The 16706-nt window shown below is 43.2% G+C and overlaps 1 protein-coding gene across 2 annotated transcripts in view; it reads right to left on the minus strand.

Annotated features, from left to right (window-relative positions):
- Positions 1-2689: 2689 nt before the first annotated feature.
- Positions 2690-16706, minus strand: part of LOC142102048 (regulator of G-protein signaling 3-like) — a 28391-nt gene continuing 14374 nt past the window's right edge. For both annotated transcript variants that reach the window (XM_075186579.1, XM_075186580.1), the window contains exons 3-7: positions 12753-12829; positions 12314-12382; positions 10915-10976; positions 9166-9332; positions 2690-4525 (exon numbers count right to left, since the gene is read on the minus strand). In XM_075186579.1, coding sequence (XP_075042680.1) covers positions 4346-4525; positions 9166-9332; positions 10915-10976; positions 12314-12382; positions 12753-12829 — 555 coding nt within the window. In that variant the 3' untranslated portion in view covers positions 2690-4345. The remainder of the gene's footprint in view (positions 4526-9165; positions 9333-10914; positions 10977-12313; positions 12383-12752; positions 12830-16706) is intronic.

Below are 16706 nucleotides of genomic sequence, written 5' to 3' on the forward strand. Positions count from 1 at the left end.
CAACGCTGTTAACGCTGCTCTTAAGGGGGTAATGTAACTATGGGGCCATGTACAATGTACTTTACAATGGGTGGTGATGGATCCTCGTCGGGGAAGCAGCCGCCCGGACTCAAGATGTCGTAGTAAGTCTTGTCGGTGTAGTCAGCACCATTATTCCATACCCCACCCACCTAGACACGTATTCAATACGATACGTTTCATCACATCTGCTTCTAGTTGAATAAGGAAGTGCGTATTCCCGATTTACGGGACTTTAAAAACAAATGCACATTATGTTCATTTTTTGCGTTCCTCAATGAATCAGACCCTAAATATTCTATTTTAAGGAGCATGTTTTTCCAAATGGTACAAAACCCGTTTCCTTGCTAAAACGGGTGTTTACACCGGTGAAAGGGCTTGATTGTGATTGGCCTATATATTTATGGGGTTATTGCTGGTGATAGGCTCCTCCGTTCGTCTGCATGAGAAGCCTACTTATCAAGTATCACAGTGGAGGCTGTACTGCCGCCATGCTGGGTCTGAAGATGGCGTTATCAGTTAAGAAACTCTGACAAACTGTACTGCATTAAAAAATGCTTCATTCAAGTGAAAAAATAAAATAAAATAGATAAACGTTATTAATGTAAGTAAAAAGCAAAGCAAAACATAGAATACAAATCGGTGGTCAAAGTGGAGATTCAGAGGTGGCGGTATGAAAAATGTAATGGGAGTGTAAATGAATGGCATTTGATAGTATTACAATGAAGGCCGTAGAAGTGGCGGTATGGCGTACCAACGTATACTCCCCACTGGGTTAATTCCCTTTCCTTATTCTATAAATACTTTTTTTTTTTACCTTCGGAACTGAAAGCTTGAATCTAGGCATGAGCTGACTCACACATGCGCACAAGACGGAGGATGACCCAACGAAGCATTAACTCTTACAGCTAGAATCGCCTGGGCAGCGGAGTAATAAATGGTGGGCAAAAGATAACGACGGCTTTTTATAAATAGATTCCCAATAAAAGTGATGATGTAGTACTACAATACACACTGAACCGCAAGGCTGAGGAACAAGGTCTTCCCAACAAATGTGGGGAATTGCTGGCACTCACCGCTCCTCTTATAACACCTAGCCGGTCACTGTTAGAGGAGTAACTAGACATTTGGTGAGCTTATAGCAAAGGTTTCTAGTGAGGGACATATTCTAATTCCCTACCACCAGGTTGCTCTATTGGGCGGTAATCTGCACTTCGTGATCAAACCGCGTTGAGTCAGTGTCCGACGGAATACAGCCGCATCTGTCCAAACAGTTCCTTCTCAAGCTGTTTCTGGTTGTTACTGTGGGGGGAGGGGGGAGGGGGGAAAGAGCCAATTCTGAGCTGTAATGTGCGAGTCATCTCAACGCTATTGTCGCCCCAGCTTAAATGGCTAACACTATACGGTGTATGTGTGGGCAGTCAAAACTACATAGTCCTGGAGCTTTTTATGTGTCTCTCTTTTAGGGGCACATTTATCAAAACTCGCAAAATATGAAAAATAGTTTTCAATCCTTATCGCATCGATAAGGATTGAACTATTTCTCATATTTATTAAAAAAGCAACACAGGAACAGCAGTTCCGAAAAACTGCTGTTCCTGTGAAGTGGAAAACATACTTACCACTGCCTCTTCGTTCCCGAAGCAGTATGAGGTCAATGGGGCTCCTCTTCACACTCCAGTGCGCATGCGCCGCGTAAAACCCTCTGGCATGCGCACAAACATCTCTGCTCTAGTTCTGCAACTATAGTGAGTGACAGGGAGGGATCACGTGATCCCTCCACACATGCGCTGTCCAGCTCTGCTCTTCGGAGCAGAGCTGACAGCACTGAAACTTTTCATTTATGTTAATGTACGCCAACTTGAGCTGGCGTACATTAACATGTTTGAAAAGTTAATTACATTTATTGTTAAATAGCGTTACTGAGCACTCCCCATAGGGGGAGTGCTCAGTAAAACGATAGGAGATGCAAAGCAGCAGATATCTATGATATCTGCTGAGATGCTACTATCATAAATAGAAAATTAGTGTTTAATCAGTTTTCGGGGATTTTACAGGGGGGAAACCTTTGATAAATAGACCAAATATCAGTATAAAGACAAACTCTACTATTTGAGGAGTCAGAATAAGCTGCATTCCTGCCCTGTCGAGGTTTTGTTAAAGTGTGCGCCCAAGCCGTGTTTAATATTGCTCTCCATGTCACTTCAGCTGTAGTGACAGAGGAAAAAACATCCCCTCCAAGTTCTGTATGTCAGACTTCAGAACGCCGAAATTCCTTTGGCTGAAATAACGCAAAGATCATTAATGCTTGTGTGACACTAGCCTGTAGGTTAGGAGACAAATGAAAGCTAGTGTCTGTTTGGCTGCTCTAGATCAGTGATTCCCAGTCAGGCCTTGCTTTGTAAATTGTCACACAGGAGCGAGAGTGGACTAACCTTCCATTTAACCAATCTGACATCCACAAAAACCTGCTCTGCTGGAAAAAACACAGGACATATTTTGGGAACCAGTTCTGCAGAACAAGCTATGTGCGCCCTGTGTACTTACACGCTTATTAAATAAGCATTCTACGTTTTTTTTTGGGTTGCCTTTGAATGATTCACCGATTATTTAAACAGTTTCAAAGAAATAGAAACAAGATGGTGCAGGAAACCAAAGGACGGACACGGGGGAATACTGCATATCTTTATTCAGTGCGTAAGACTAATTACAGATTTACTCATAAAAAACATTTAGACTTCATAAACAAAACAAAAAAAAAACAAAAACAAAACCAAAACCACATTTTTTTCCTGATTTCGTACTTATAACCACAAATAATTGATGTACAACACTCCACAGTTCTCAAGCAAGGACGTCATGAGGGAACGATGCATTGTAGCAGGCTGTAGGCTCTAACGGAAAATAAATGTTCACAGGGCCTCTTTTCTAGGAAACGGATTTACTTGTGGAGCATTGCATCAGTGCTAGGGGAGGGGAACTTCAAAATGGCCGACACTATTTCAAACATGATGACTACAGACAAGAATGAACCAATGAGAGCTTGAACACACACACAAAATGGACAACATTTAGGAGGTGACAGCTATGTGGGCCATATTTGAGAGGGCCACTTAAACGGAGGCATCAACATGCATAATGGCAAGAGGGGGAGGGGAATGGCTTCAGTGCATCAATGTGGAGGCATTTTGAGATGGTGAAGAAGGCGCAAAAGGCATTAACAGTGCAAAGAAAAAGGCGCAAGGCTTCGAAGGTTATCCATACTGTTAAAGAATGGTGAAGACTTTGGGGGGACAGGAGCGGCAGTTTGAGCCAGCAGTTTTCAGCAACGCAGTCCCTTTTTATAAACATACATACAGGAATATGGAGTCCAGAGTAGCAGATGGCTCAGGTGACATCATTGTTCAAAATGGCTGACTCCCATCTAGTGTAAGTGGAATCAAATGACAAATTGATCTGCAGAGCAGATGTGCAAGTGAATAACTGCAGAACATTTTACAATTTTGACCAACTAGTCAATTTTCCGCAGATTTTAGCCTGTTAACATGTTTTTTTTTTTTTTTTCATTTTAAAGCAATTAATTTAAAATATGGGGAGCGGATAGAGAATCTTCTACGATGGCAGTCACCGAAAACAGGGTGAAACCTATAGAGCGGATTGCAATCTACCTAAAATCCAGAAAACATGATTAAATTAATAGTGTTCAAAATGGCCACTGTTACATGCTTAGGCCCACATCTCTTGGCATCACCGGCTCCATTTTGCAGATGTAATGTAATGTAGTGTGCAAAATGGCGCTCAAAATTTAGAGAAGCTGTCCGTACTGACCAATGGTCTCCTAGCAACTGCCTATCCTCGCTAATGTCAAGCCGGACTTGGCAAAACAGAAATCTCTTGGTAGGTCAGTAATAGGAGATATCTCTGTGTATATCTATTAGTGTTCAGATTAGTCAACACTATCGCAGACAAGTGACGGATTCCATCTAAAGTTGCCACTGCATACGATTTTCTGATTCAAAATGGCTGAAGGCAAAAGCTCTACAGTTCAAAATGGTTGAGCCCAGCAGGCTACGGCATAGAAACATTCTGGTCCATCCTGGATCCAAACGGGGCATTCTTCAAGAGATACTCATTGATCAAAATGGCCACTCCTGACAGACTTTGGCATGGCTGGCTCCACTTTGACAAGGGTTATTCAGTCCTTCAAAATGACCTTTCAAAATTGGTCCATTCAGCTTCTGAAAATTTGTCCCCATAGCCAAGTGGGGGGGGGTGGGTCAGGCTGACTCCTTTGCATCCCCGATGTCGTCATGTTATATTTACCCCCTCAGCACGCTCCATTAGGTGGGTGGAGCATGCTCTGATAGAGGTCGGAGCGCAGGAACCGAGGATAGGAGTCACGCTCCATCAGGCCATATATCCTGCGTTGGGCCTCGTCAAAGGTTGTGCGTGTGGGCATCAGAAGGTTATGTTCGGTAAGCTCTCTCGTGCTGGCATCTAGGTTAACCTAGAAGAAGGAAATATATATTATTAACAACGCGCATTCCTGACCACCTGGGCTTGGAAAAACGTATTCATACGCTGTGTTATTATGGTCACATATATATATAAAACATGCTCAAAAGAGCTACCACTACTGTGTCATGGCTCCCCTACCTCAACCCTCCTTTTGCATCCACTGTACCAGAAATGCTAATGGCCGGACCCCTCTAACCTGAGGTCACGGGGCTGTCAACCAAGATGAACAGCCAGCATCCCTGAAGCCACCACTTTGGAGTCTTGCCTCTGCTAAAATACAGTAAAGGGTTAATTCAAGGTGGTGACCAAATATATATTTTTATTATCGAGCCTTTGTCCCTCCTCAGTCCTACGTCATTGGGCTAGCTCCTTATCTCCAGACCCCCGCAGAACCAAGATCAGCGGTAAGTGTGGGGAAGGAAACTATGTCCCAGGTTGGCCACTTTAAGATAAGGACCATAAAACCAAAACTGACCGGTAGCTACCTACCCCCCCGGGTACTAAGAGCTTTCCAGTGTGGGAACCGGAGGAAGTATAAGAACTGGTCGATGAGAGGGAGATCTGACAGTCAGGACTACTAGCTGGGGATCGTGGTTCCCACTAAATGAATGATTGGAAGAAGAAGGGGTATGTCTGCACCCAAGTTCAGAATTAAGGAAATCCAGTTGGTCATTGCACAGTTGTATACCCTCCGAAAGTGGGGCGACACCTCCCTTGGACTGCAACTGACCAGCAGTCTTCACAGGACTATAGTCTGTATACCAAAGTCCCCAAAGACTGGCTCTCGAAAAGTGGTATGTGCTGCGTTTCCCCTCCAAGATCTCACAGCATGAATAGTTGTTTTTTAAAAAAGAAATGGTATAGCTCTTTGTGGAAATGTTATATTCTTTATATAGATAGTATCAGGGGCAAACGCAGGATTTGTAGAGAGGGGTTTCCACACCACGCCACCAGTGGGCGTGACCAGCATGCATGGGGGCGTGGCTATAATTTTAGAGAGTGCTTGGCTGCTCTCCAACTCTCCCTATCCCCATGAGATACATGAGCAATGCTGCGTGCACTACTGTTAGGTGCACACAGCTCTCCCTTTTCAAGCAGAGCTGTGTGAAGCAGGAGCAGGGTCCAGCCACCCCAATTATACAGTGCCCCAGGCTAGGAGGGGGATTTCCATGCACTAGAACCCCCCCCCCCTCGGTTTGCTTATGCGTATAATAGGTGTGAAATATTTAGCCATGTAACCGTACTGGGGCTAAGGGAATAAGGCTGGAGATTAGCCCACCAGTGGGGCATTGGTGCGGCGTCATCCCTGGTGGTTACCAGAAGCTCTCAGCACAGGGGTAATCAGGCAAGACCCCCCCCCGCCCCCCCCGGTATTGTGACACTGATCAGCAGACCACTGCTCTTGACCTGTGTGCGATCATACGCCGTCTACACTTTAAAGCTGGTTGGACCAATTTGTCCAAGTGATAGGCCATATGCTAAATGGTCCTGTTGCTTGGACTGGCCAATGCAGGGGCAGCTTAATTCAATTTAGTTGACAGTAACCATGACGTCATTGCATGCTGGCTGCTCTCGGGGGTGCTAGATCCGGAGCGCAGGGTATACAGCAATAAGGATTCCATCTAGATTCAGCAGTTTATTGTAAAGGGCACGTGCAAGGTAAGTTACACACTCAATCCCTATATCAGCAGTTTACATCTACAGTCACTTTATTTTTTATTTTTCACATTCTATTTCTAGCACGCCAATGTTAAAATAAAAATAGATTTCTGACACAGAAAACTGTACCAATGTACCGTTTAGGAATTACTGCTTGTGCTGTGGGCGGTGAGGACTTTTATTGGTGGTATGACTAACGGCTGAGTGCCTGAAACGCGTGAAGCCTACAGAGATCATTCGCTCTATCTTAGTATCCAATGATTTTTACAATCTATTATTAGCCGCTTTTATTACTTCTCGCCTACTTGAGCGGTAGACGGGAGTTATCTTTGGGAAAATGGTATCATGCAGCCAAAAACATGAAAACTAAATAACTTAAATGAGCGCTGAAAGACAATGCTAACCATAATAGCTACATAATTGCCTTCGGAGTCTTTAAAAAAGCTTTTCCACCACCAGATGACTTTTACTTTTTACAGTTTCCTTCTGTGCTTTTCAGTCAAATCTTCATATCATCAGTTACAGTTGTTTATTTTGATCTTCCTGGGGTATAACAGAAAGCGGTAGCCTGTATACAATTTCATCCAGTGCACAGAGAACAGCTGAAATGTGTTATATCCTACCAAAATTAAACTAAACAACTCTACGGGATGATGGACAGACATGGCTGAAAAGCTCGGGAGATAATGTACTTAGTAAAGGTCGCAGGAGGGAAGGCACAAACAGTAAAATTAAAGACAGAATATGCCTAGGTTAAAAGGCGATGTTGAATTAGAAAATTGCAAATATATATTTTATTAAGCACATTTATTTTCTTGTTGTTTTATCCTTCTCTTTGATGGACTTATGTCTTACATTAGGAGACCCCAGCGCCACGGCGTGGTAACATCTGACACCACGTCCCTGCCGACCTTCGAGTGATCTTCAGTAAAGCGTCATGAAACAAGAGACCGTAGCAAATTCAATATAGATTGAGGGCAGCAGAGATCAAAGTCTATTCCATCACTGGGAGAGAGGTCACGAGACTCCAGCTATAGATATGGCAATAAAACCAGTTTTCCCTCTTTAAAGCAGTTCTTCCCTCAGCAACCCAAGAATGGCCTTAGGGAAAGGCAAGAACATTTTAGCTGTAAAAGTGGAAACAGCGTAGAAGACACAGCTAGGAGAGGGCAGATCAGGGTGATTAATTTTACACCGGCCGCTAGAAGAAAGCCGTATAAAATAAACATTATTACTGAGCCCAGGACTCTTTTAAGAGCTTCTTTGTCATTGGAAAGTATGCCCTTTAAAGGAGAAGGAGAGCAGGACTGCGGACTGCTCCTGTGCGACGGAGCGTCAGCAACATTTACACATTCAGATGGAGAAGAGTTCAAGCTGTGATCACATGGAACGGTGCTGCGCGGAACATTTCCAGTCCATTACGGAGATATTTTTATACTGCAATTCCTCAGTAATCGTCTTATGTTTGGTAGAAGCCACTAAACCTAAACTGCACGCTTATCCAATATAAGAGCACAGCTTGTAACACATCTATAGGGATAAGGTCCAACACTCTGACCGGACCTTACGGACAAGTCCCGTCGGTCTTACCTGCCCCCACGTATAATTACAAGGAACATACAGCAACGAGCGAGGGTCCCTCCGCCGGGTTATCTGAAGCCTGGTGGCCCCCGCGAGACGGTCGCAGTGTGAGTGGTCAGGGGGAGTGATATCAGTGAGGCATGAGGCACCATCATTGAAACTCTATTGTACCCCATCACTTTGCCAGCTCCAACGACTTGCCCTATCTGCACCCCCTGGGGAGTTATGGCTCTGCTGGGGCCATTGTCACATGACGGTGATCTGTACAGAGACAGTCACATGACTCAGAACAATGCTGTATTTGGCCAGATTGACTAACTACAGTCACACTTTGTAAGATAGGGTTACATCCCTCCTCTCAGTACAAGCGTTTGTGAAGCTTTACCTGCTGGCTTCTGGTTTATAGTGGACAAAGGGGCGTGGTCTCAAAGAAGGAGGTGTGGCCAGGGCAAATTGGACTTGGTTGGTTGGATCATGGAGTGGCCTAATCTTGTCCAGATTTCCCAATCAGGAATGTTGGCAGCACAGTGGCCTAGTGGTTAGCACTTCTGCCTCACAGCGCTGGGGTCATGAGTTCAATTCCCGACCATGGCCTTATCTGTGTGGAGTTTGTATGTTCTCCCTGTGTTTGCGTGGGTTTCCTCCGGGTGCTCCGGTTTCCTCCCACACTCCAAAAACATACTGGTAGGTTAATTGGCTGCTATCAAAATTGACCCTAGTCTCTGTCTGTCTGCCCCCCTCTCTGTCTGTCTGTCTTTGTCTGTGTGTATGTATGGGTCTATATTAGGGAATTTAGACTGTAAGCTCCAATGGGGCAGGGACTGATGTGAATGAGTTCTCTGTACAGCACTGCGGAATTAGTGGCGCTATATAAATAAATGATGACGATGATGATGGCAGACATATTTCGCTAGTTTAGGATTAAAGCAAGGGACAATTAAAAGAGACTCAAATCCTTGGTTTTATGTGATAAATGTATAAATATATTATTGTCATAGGACTACAGCTAGTGAGCCCTCTAGGACTGCGTGCCTACAGGGCTCACCGGCGCTGACCAGCGCGCCTACAGGGCTCGCCGCCGCTGGCGAGCTCGCCTGCAGGCCTCACCGGCGTGCCTACAGGGCTCACCTTTATTCTTTCTTTTCCCCATGATCCCTTTATCTCCTCCCAGACCTGTCCTGTCAACCCAAATGAGCTGATAATCCTCTCACAATACAATATTTTAGGAGTGTGGATTAACTGCAAGGGATACGGGTTACGTAATAGGGTGTGTAACAAGTAGGGATGATATGAGAGACAGGTAAAGAGATACCAGACAATTTTTTTTTCTTTTTTCTAAAAGCTGCCAGACATCTCTAGCTCCAGCTCCTACTACATATTGCACAATACCTCTTTTGGGGATTGAAACGCGATGTAGTGCTGATAGATTTTGCGTGCTCGGCTGTGCAGGATAAAGTTGGGGTGCGTGTCCCGGTAATCTTCACAAGCCAACCAGAAATCAAGGTTCTCGTCACTGAACTCGGACTGCAGGAACACCCGAAAAACAGCTCGCCCATCTGCGCGGCAAGAAACAGAGAGAGGAGAGGGAACAAGGATAAACAGTCAGACGCTAACACTACGCACTTTGAGGAAAATATGGAATTTTAATTAACATGTGCTAAATTAATCATCCTTCCAAACCTTTTGTTTTTTTTCCTTAATTTTCATATATAGTAAGTTTCAGTTTAGAAAATATATATTTGTTTATACTTTCGTTTTAGAAAAGGTGTTATTAACCCCCAATAGCTTGGGGTGTGGTCTAATGGCCAGTGACGCGTGTGACATCACTGGGACAGATATGACATCATTAGTCCAGAAATGTCCCCTTTTTACATTATGCACTTTGTAGTTCAATCCATTACTAACTTTGCTATAGCTCTGTATGTAGTACAGGTATGGGATCTCTGAGACCTGTTATCTAGGTGGTTTCAAATCCAAAAAGGTAAAAAAAAAAAAATTACAGCTGGCGCTCTGTGATTTTGTCCCTTCTTATAGTTACTATGAGGAGCACTGCTAAGAGAAACAATTTATTGCCAGGGAATGGGAGGAAAGCCAGGGGTCCCTTTATATTTTAGGCAGGGTTTTCCCAATTCCAGAAAAATGGCCCAAACATTCCAGATAGTACATTCCCTACCTGTTCATTAGAACATGTGAATACCCACGGAATCCGTAAAATGCGTGGGCTTCATCTCTGGTAATGAGGGAAACTGGGTAAGCCACCGGCCGCTATCTGCAACCTCTCCAATCCAGAGGTGCCGCTTTTGGTCTCCCTAATTTATTTGCATTGGGGAATACTGGATATCCCAGGGGACAGCGTAGCAATTGTACCAGAAACAAAACAAAACAAAAAAACACAAAAATGGACGTATCCTTGTTCCAGTGCATACTAGAATTTTGCCTTTGGCTATAGAAGAATTAAATGTCAATTATATGCCGATTTTCTTAACAGCAGGCTTGGGTAAGCTGCGACCCACATGCCTTGCTGGGGCTTGTAGTCCCACAGCAGCTGGAGAGCCACAGGACGCTTCCCTCTTCCCTAGATGCTGCAGTCAAGAAACATTCAATTAAATCCCTGATAATGGCCTCAGTGATAACAAGTTAATTACAAAGCCACTAGATCAAACACTCCATGAAGATTCAGGGGATGATACCGACAGGTATAATTATTATAATCTAGCAGGAGGCAGAGCTGACCATCTACATCAATATTTGTTTCCAGATAGACGATTCCATATTGAAACAAACAGAGGTGGATGCAAGGGAGGAGCGAAGGGGAAGAAGAGGGGAGTAAAATCATTTACAGAAGGTACAAGGTGCAGTAATTATGTTTGTAAGTTAAGTATGAGAAGCAACAAGTGGAAGGTTTAGGCCTCATACACACGGGCATGACTTGTAAGCATTTAATGTGCGTTTATACAGCTTATTAGATGTAATGTTCTAACGCTCATTTAATCTGTGAAACGCGGTAGTGTGAAACCGCTCCTAGCGTTTCATTAAAGCGAGGGTTTCAATTTTAACCAGGATTGTTGTACACCCCGTATGTACGAGGCCTCAGAGCACAGGAGAAAGAAAAAATAACAACAAGGTCAATTTACTCACATGGGTGAGAAAGGAGATTATCAAAAGACTGTCCCCAATTCTGAACTTCCTCTACACTTGGCCTGTGATTGAGAGAAGCATAAAGGGAGGGGGAGGGGCAAAGAAAAAAAAGATAGACATGATGAGAGGTGATTGTTTGTTGCATTGTTTGGAAAAAAACAACAACTATACCACATTAGCTGACAGAAAACGTACAGTAGTTGTAGCGGTAGAATTAGTATCATTGAACCGGCCTGCACAGCCCTGTACTGTACATTATAGAAATATTAGTTACAGTTCTGGGACTATATAAGAAAACCAGGCTGTACGCCGAAAATCTGTGGCAACTTTCTAATATCTGTAATAATTTACAGTAGGGAGTGCTTTATTCTGTATAATACACAAGTCTTCCTGATGAACCTCAGAACTCGAATATTATAAGCGATGACGTCATAACTCACCAAGTGATAACATCATATCTCACCAACTATAAACAATGACGTCATAACTCACCAAGTGATAACATCATAACTCACCAACTATAAGCAATGACATCATAACTCACCAACTACAAGCAATGACATCATAGCTCACCAACTACAAGCAATGACATCATAACTCACCAACTACAAGCGATGACATCATAACTCACCAACTACAAGCGATGACATCATAGCTCACCAACTACAAGCGATGACATCATAACTCACCAACTACAAGCGATGACATCATAACTCACCAATTAGAGATATTATTTACAGAAGTTAAATACAATAAAATCACTAGTATTTCATGGGGGAAGATTCAATTCAGGGCAATGTGTCTCCGGAACGTCCACGGAGACACATTGTCCCAACGTTCTGGCTGGAATTTCCGCTTAATTTTCTTGGCACCCCATAGAGGTGCCAGGAAAAATGAGCAGAGATTCCCTACCGTAATGGCCGGCAAGTGAATTCCCTCCTAAGTGTCTATAAATCACTGTCAGGACATACGGTCATCTGATTCCGAGTGTCTTATAGAGACGAGAGAAGTCCTCCTTTACCACCACCAATCTGGACAGAGAGGCACAACACACTGAATGACTAGGGCCGTATATAAACAGTAACCGCTTATTAAATCCTATTAATAGGAGTTGCCGGACTGAAAGGTCAGTAAGAAGACAAGCGTGCTTTGTGAGCTGCAGGCTGCAGGGCTTCTGATCAGGCTTTGTATACAGAGATATATTACCCTGAGCAGGTAACACATCTAAAACACAAATCAATGCAAAGACTTCATGTTCCCTCTGCACAAAATACATGTTGTGCTACCATCTATTAAAGATAAAAGTCAGCTGTTCCTTTTAAACACATATTTCCCACCATCCCTTTGACGACAAAGTGCAAAGGCAAACACAGTTGTATATATTTATAGGCGTCATTACCGTGCAATGTGAGACGACTGTGATGGCCACAGGCGGAACAGAGACAGGTGACTTCTTTTATGCTTCTGTCTGAGATAGAGAAAAGGCATGTGATATAATCATATATACATTTCAGAGGGAGAGAGGATGAGAGGCACCAGTGTGAGAGAACGAAAGCACAGCGGCGTGGATTCAGCAAAATAGGCCTATACCTAGGGCGGGGGTAGGGATCCGCACGGAACTCATTCCCCGCATAGCACGCCTGTCAAATGGTTTTTTTTCTTCCAGCAAAGCAAAATTAACTGAGGGTGTGACCAAAATCCATTCATGAACGTTTAGTTCAACTGGTGGTGTTGAAATGTTAAACTAACTTGGTGGAGTGTGTAGGGATAGCAGACGGGGATAGTGTGAGTACGGGCGCCAAAATGTAGATCCGGTCCTGGCGCATAACGATACTCACTCCTTCTTTTTGTGTCTCGATGCTCTGTCACTTTCACAAACAGATCCGATATCAGTCTCTACACTAGAGGCCAGCGACTGCAAAAGAGGAAATGGATTACAAGGGGTTAGTGTCATTGCAGAATTACCACTAAGTTGGGTGCTTGACAGTACTCGAAGCATATCCCCAACATAACTTAACTTATAATGTCACTACACATATATCACGCAGAGTTTCCAGTGGGTTTGAAAAGTGGAGATGTTGCCTATAGCAACCAGATTCTAGCTGTCATTTTGCAGAATGTACTAAATAAACTAGAATCTGATTGGGTGCTATAGACAACATCTCCACTTTTCTGAGCAGGTGATTCAACCCAAATACTGTCTTCTACAGTAAACAGTGAGATTATATCTGCCAGTTCATTACAATGCCTGGCCAAGCCACTTACCAAATAAATAGTGAGATCATCTCCCCAAGTTCATTAAGATTTAATGAAAATGAACAGCAAAGTTCTTACCAAGTACTTTATTTTTCAGTAAATAGCGGGACCCACCCCGATCCAAGTTTATTACAGTAAATAGCATGCACAAAACCCCAAGTACTCAGAAACAGCAACATAATCTCACAAAAGGTGGTTAGACAAAATAGGAAGCCCCCGTACCCTGCTCTCTACCCCTAAAATAATTGAAGTGCAAGCTCTCCAGACGAGGTTCACTATATCTCTAGACAGGGTTGGTACACATATAGACGCTGGAAAAATGGATATAAGCGCATGAGAACCAAGCTGTGATTTAGTCCTGCATCTTCAGCGATATTTCCGTGCGCTTTCACTCATATGATGGACGTTACTGGTAGCGCGCTTTAGCGTAGGATGGTGCTGAGTTCTAAAATTGTAACCGCGTTAAAATTTCAGAAAGCAAGAGTGCATCATCTACACCAGTGGTTCCCTAACTAGGTGCTGCGGCTCCCTGGGGTGCCGTGGCAATCTCAGTGGGGTGCAACGGCTAGGGTCGGTGGTAGTCAAGGCAGCGGCAACTTGGCAATTATTTTGGCTTAGGGGTGCCTTTAAAAAAATTATGGGGACCCTAAGGGTGCCTCAAACTGAGAACATTTGGGATCCACCGATCTACACTTTTATCTCAGCTATTTTAATGCACTTTTCAGGTTTTTATGGACGTGTGAAAAGCACAATAGTTGTGGACGGGACCTCAAGGTCATCTCTTTCCACCGTTTTCTAAATAAGGGCCAAGCTTAAGCCCCCGGCCTGCAGACCAAACAGCTCCCATAACACACATGGCGGAGACTGGAACTTTATAGAACTTGTTTGATCCTAGCAAGAAGATTTCCTTTTCCTCTCCTAAGATCGTTAAACTGTAAGTCAATAAATGACACCAGCTGCAATAATCAGTAACAAACAGGGGATAAGGAACTCCGTGATACTGAGGTTTTGTCCACAAACACAGAATTGTACCTAAAAATAAATATAGAGGACTCGGGGCAATCTCGGGTGTATGCAGGTATAATTATACACTGAGAAAAGTCATCAGACCACATTCCTTATTGTCACACTGGGTTCTTACCGTACAGTACACACCTAGCCGAGATATGATCTGAATTTACGAAGGTGCCAAGGGCTATATATTTCCTCGTACCATTGTCAGGTTCACACACAGATTAGCAGCTAATCCCGTGGCAGCTAGAACGCTGTGTAAGAAAGTTTGGCAGTGCGGTAGCACAGTGGTTAGCATTGCTGCCTCCCAACACTGGGGGCCATGAGATCGATTTGGACCAAGGCCCTATCTGTGTGGAGTTTGTATGTCCTCCCCGTATTTGCGCGAGCTTCCTCCAGGAAACATACTGGTAGGTTAACTGGCTTCTGACAAGATGGATCCTTGTGTGTGCGTGTATTTAGATTGTAAGTTCTGGGGACAGGGGCTGATGTGAATATTTACATATTCTCTATACAGTGCTGCAGAATAGGATGGGTGCTTTATAAATGATAATAAAAAATATACCCATACATACTATTACTGTAAGTAAAGATTTTCGGCGCTTGAATTCACCATCTGATGTACCTGTGGGTGACAGCGAGTTCCTTACAGTTGTACATACAGGTACTCTACATTTACTAAGGGGGCACAGCAATAAAATTCACATCAAGCAATCAGACACTGGAGAAATGACAGTTAACATCCGACTACTCCAAAAACATACTAGTAGGTTAATTGACTGCAATCAAAATTGACCCTAGTCTCTCTGTGTGTGTGTGTGTGTTTCTGTGTGTGTCTGTGTGTGTTAGGGAATTTAGATTGTAAGCTCCAATTGGGCAGGGACTGATGTGAGTGAGTTCTCTGTACAGCGCTACGGAATTAGTGGCGCTATATAAATAAATGGTGATGATGATGACTGCTCGTGACGGGTTTGGGGTTTCCAACTAGTGAGTTAACAGGTATGGCCAGAAAAAATTGTTTCTATTACTCTTTCTTTATGTGGCACCAACATACTACTTGGTGCTGCACAAAGAATGTTTCATTATTGAGATCAGTCCCTGCCCTGGTGGAGCTTACAATCTATTTTTCTCTACTGCAGGCACACAAAATAATTTAGTTACAGGCTAGTTAATCATTTGGAAGATCCATTTTGAACATTTTATGTTAAATTCAAGGTTTTTAAAATAAGTTTGAACACTAAATAATATTTTTAAATAGTAAAAAAAAAAAAAAAGTATAAATTTAATTTGAATTACGAACACTCGTTCGCATTTGAGGGATGCAAGGATTTTTTTTAATAATGTATCAGTTTAGGTTAAATTGTGCGCCCCTGGATGAACCTGGTCGACTTTCTCGAATTTAGCCTTTTTTTTAAATCGTTCAGAATTTTTTTTTTTTTTTTTTTTATAATTTTTGCATAATTTATTCTATGAACTGGTTTAAGAAGAGGCAGGAGGACATTAAGAGCATCCCTAACTATCAGCAGGTTTTTGGGCTATGGACGGAATACACGTGAAGAACATATAGGGGTTTATTGACTAAAGCTTCTAAACGGAATGTGGAGATGTTGCCCATAGCAACCAATCAGATTCTATCTATCATTTATCCAGGACATTCTAGAACATGATGGCTAGAATCTGATTGGTTGCTATGGGCAACACCTCCACTTTCCCTGTTTAGAACCTTCAGTAACTCTACCCTATAACCTCCACCTGACAGCACTCTGATCCAACTCAAACCCCAAAACTCCATTGCTGCGAGGCAACAATGCTAACCACTGTGCTGAAAAATGTGTCCTATTTCCAATATTATTAGTAAAAGTGGACACATAACAGAGATAGGGAAGGTGGTATTTTCCCTCACAAAAATGGCATCAGTTACTGCACATTTTTACTGTCCATCATTGTTCATAGATGTTCCTTTTTTACAGCTACACTTATTAGGGCCAGTCCGAGCCCAAATGACCATATCCGGGGGATCGTCAGCGCTGCTGCTAGTAATCGTGTACCCATGAATACTTGCTTCTTGTTTTCAAGCTAGAAAACCGTATCTGCCAGCTGTCCCTATTTTCTAGGTTGCTGTTTTCAAAGATTTGTTCCTGAAAATGTCCCTATTTTTCCAATATTGATGAAATGCACAATACAATTCCTCTTATTCTCTACATTCTCACTACCCCTTATTATTACTATTCTCTAGATATTTACACATTAATATTTATCAAAGAGAAGTGTTTAAAATGCAGTAAAATGACTTTATAACTGGTTCAGTTGCGCACACGCCACGATGGGGATTGTAATCCACCAACATGCACCTAGTCAGTACGTGCACCTGCCCAGCAGCACCGTGTACCCGGAAATTGTTTTAAAAAGTGTTGGCAAGAATGGGTCGCTCTGCCCTATGTACCAACTCCACCTGCACCTTGTACATCCCCCCTTGTGCCAGCCTCTGAGGTGTCAATCAAAGCAGCAGAGCTCGTGCTGCTGGT

Source organism: Mixophyes fleayi, chromosome 9, assembly GCF_038048845.1.
Source record: "Mixophyes fleayi isolate aMixFle1 chromosome 9, aMixFle1.hap1, whole genome shotgun sequence".
In the NCBI taxonomy this organism is placed as follows: domain Eukaryota; kingdom Metazoa; phylum Chordata; class Amphibia; order Anura; family Limnodynastidae; genus Mixophyes; species Mixophyes fleayi.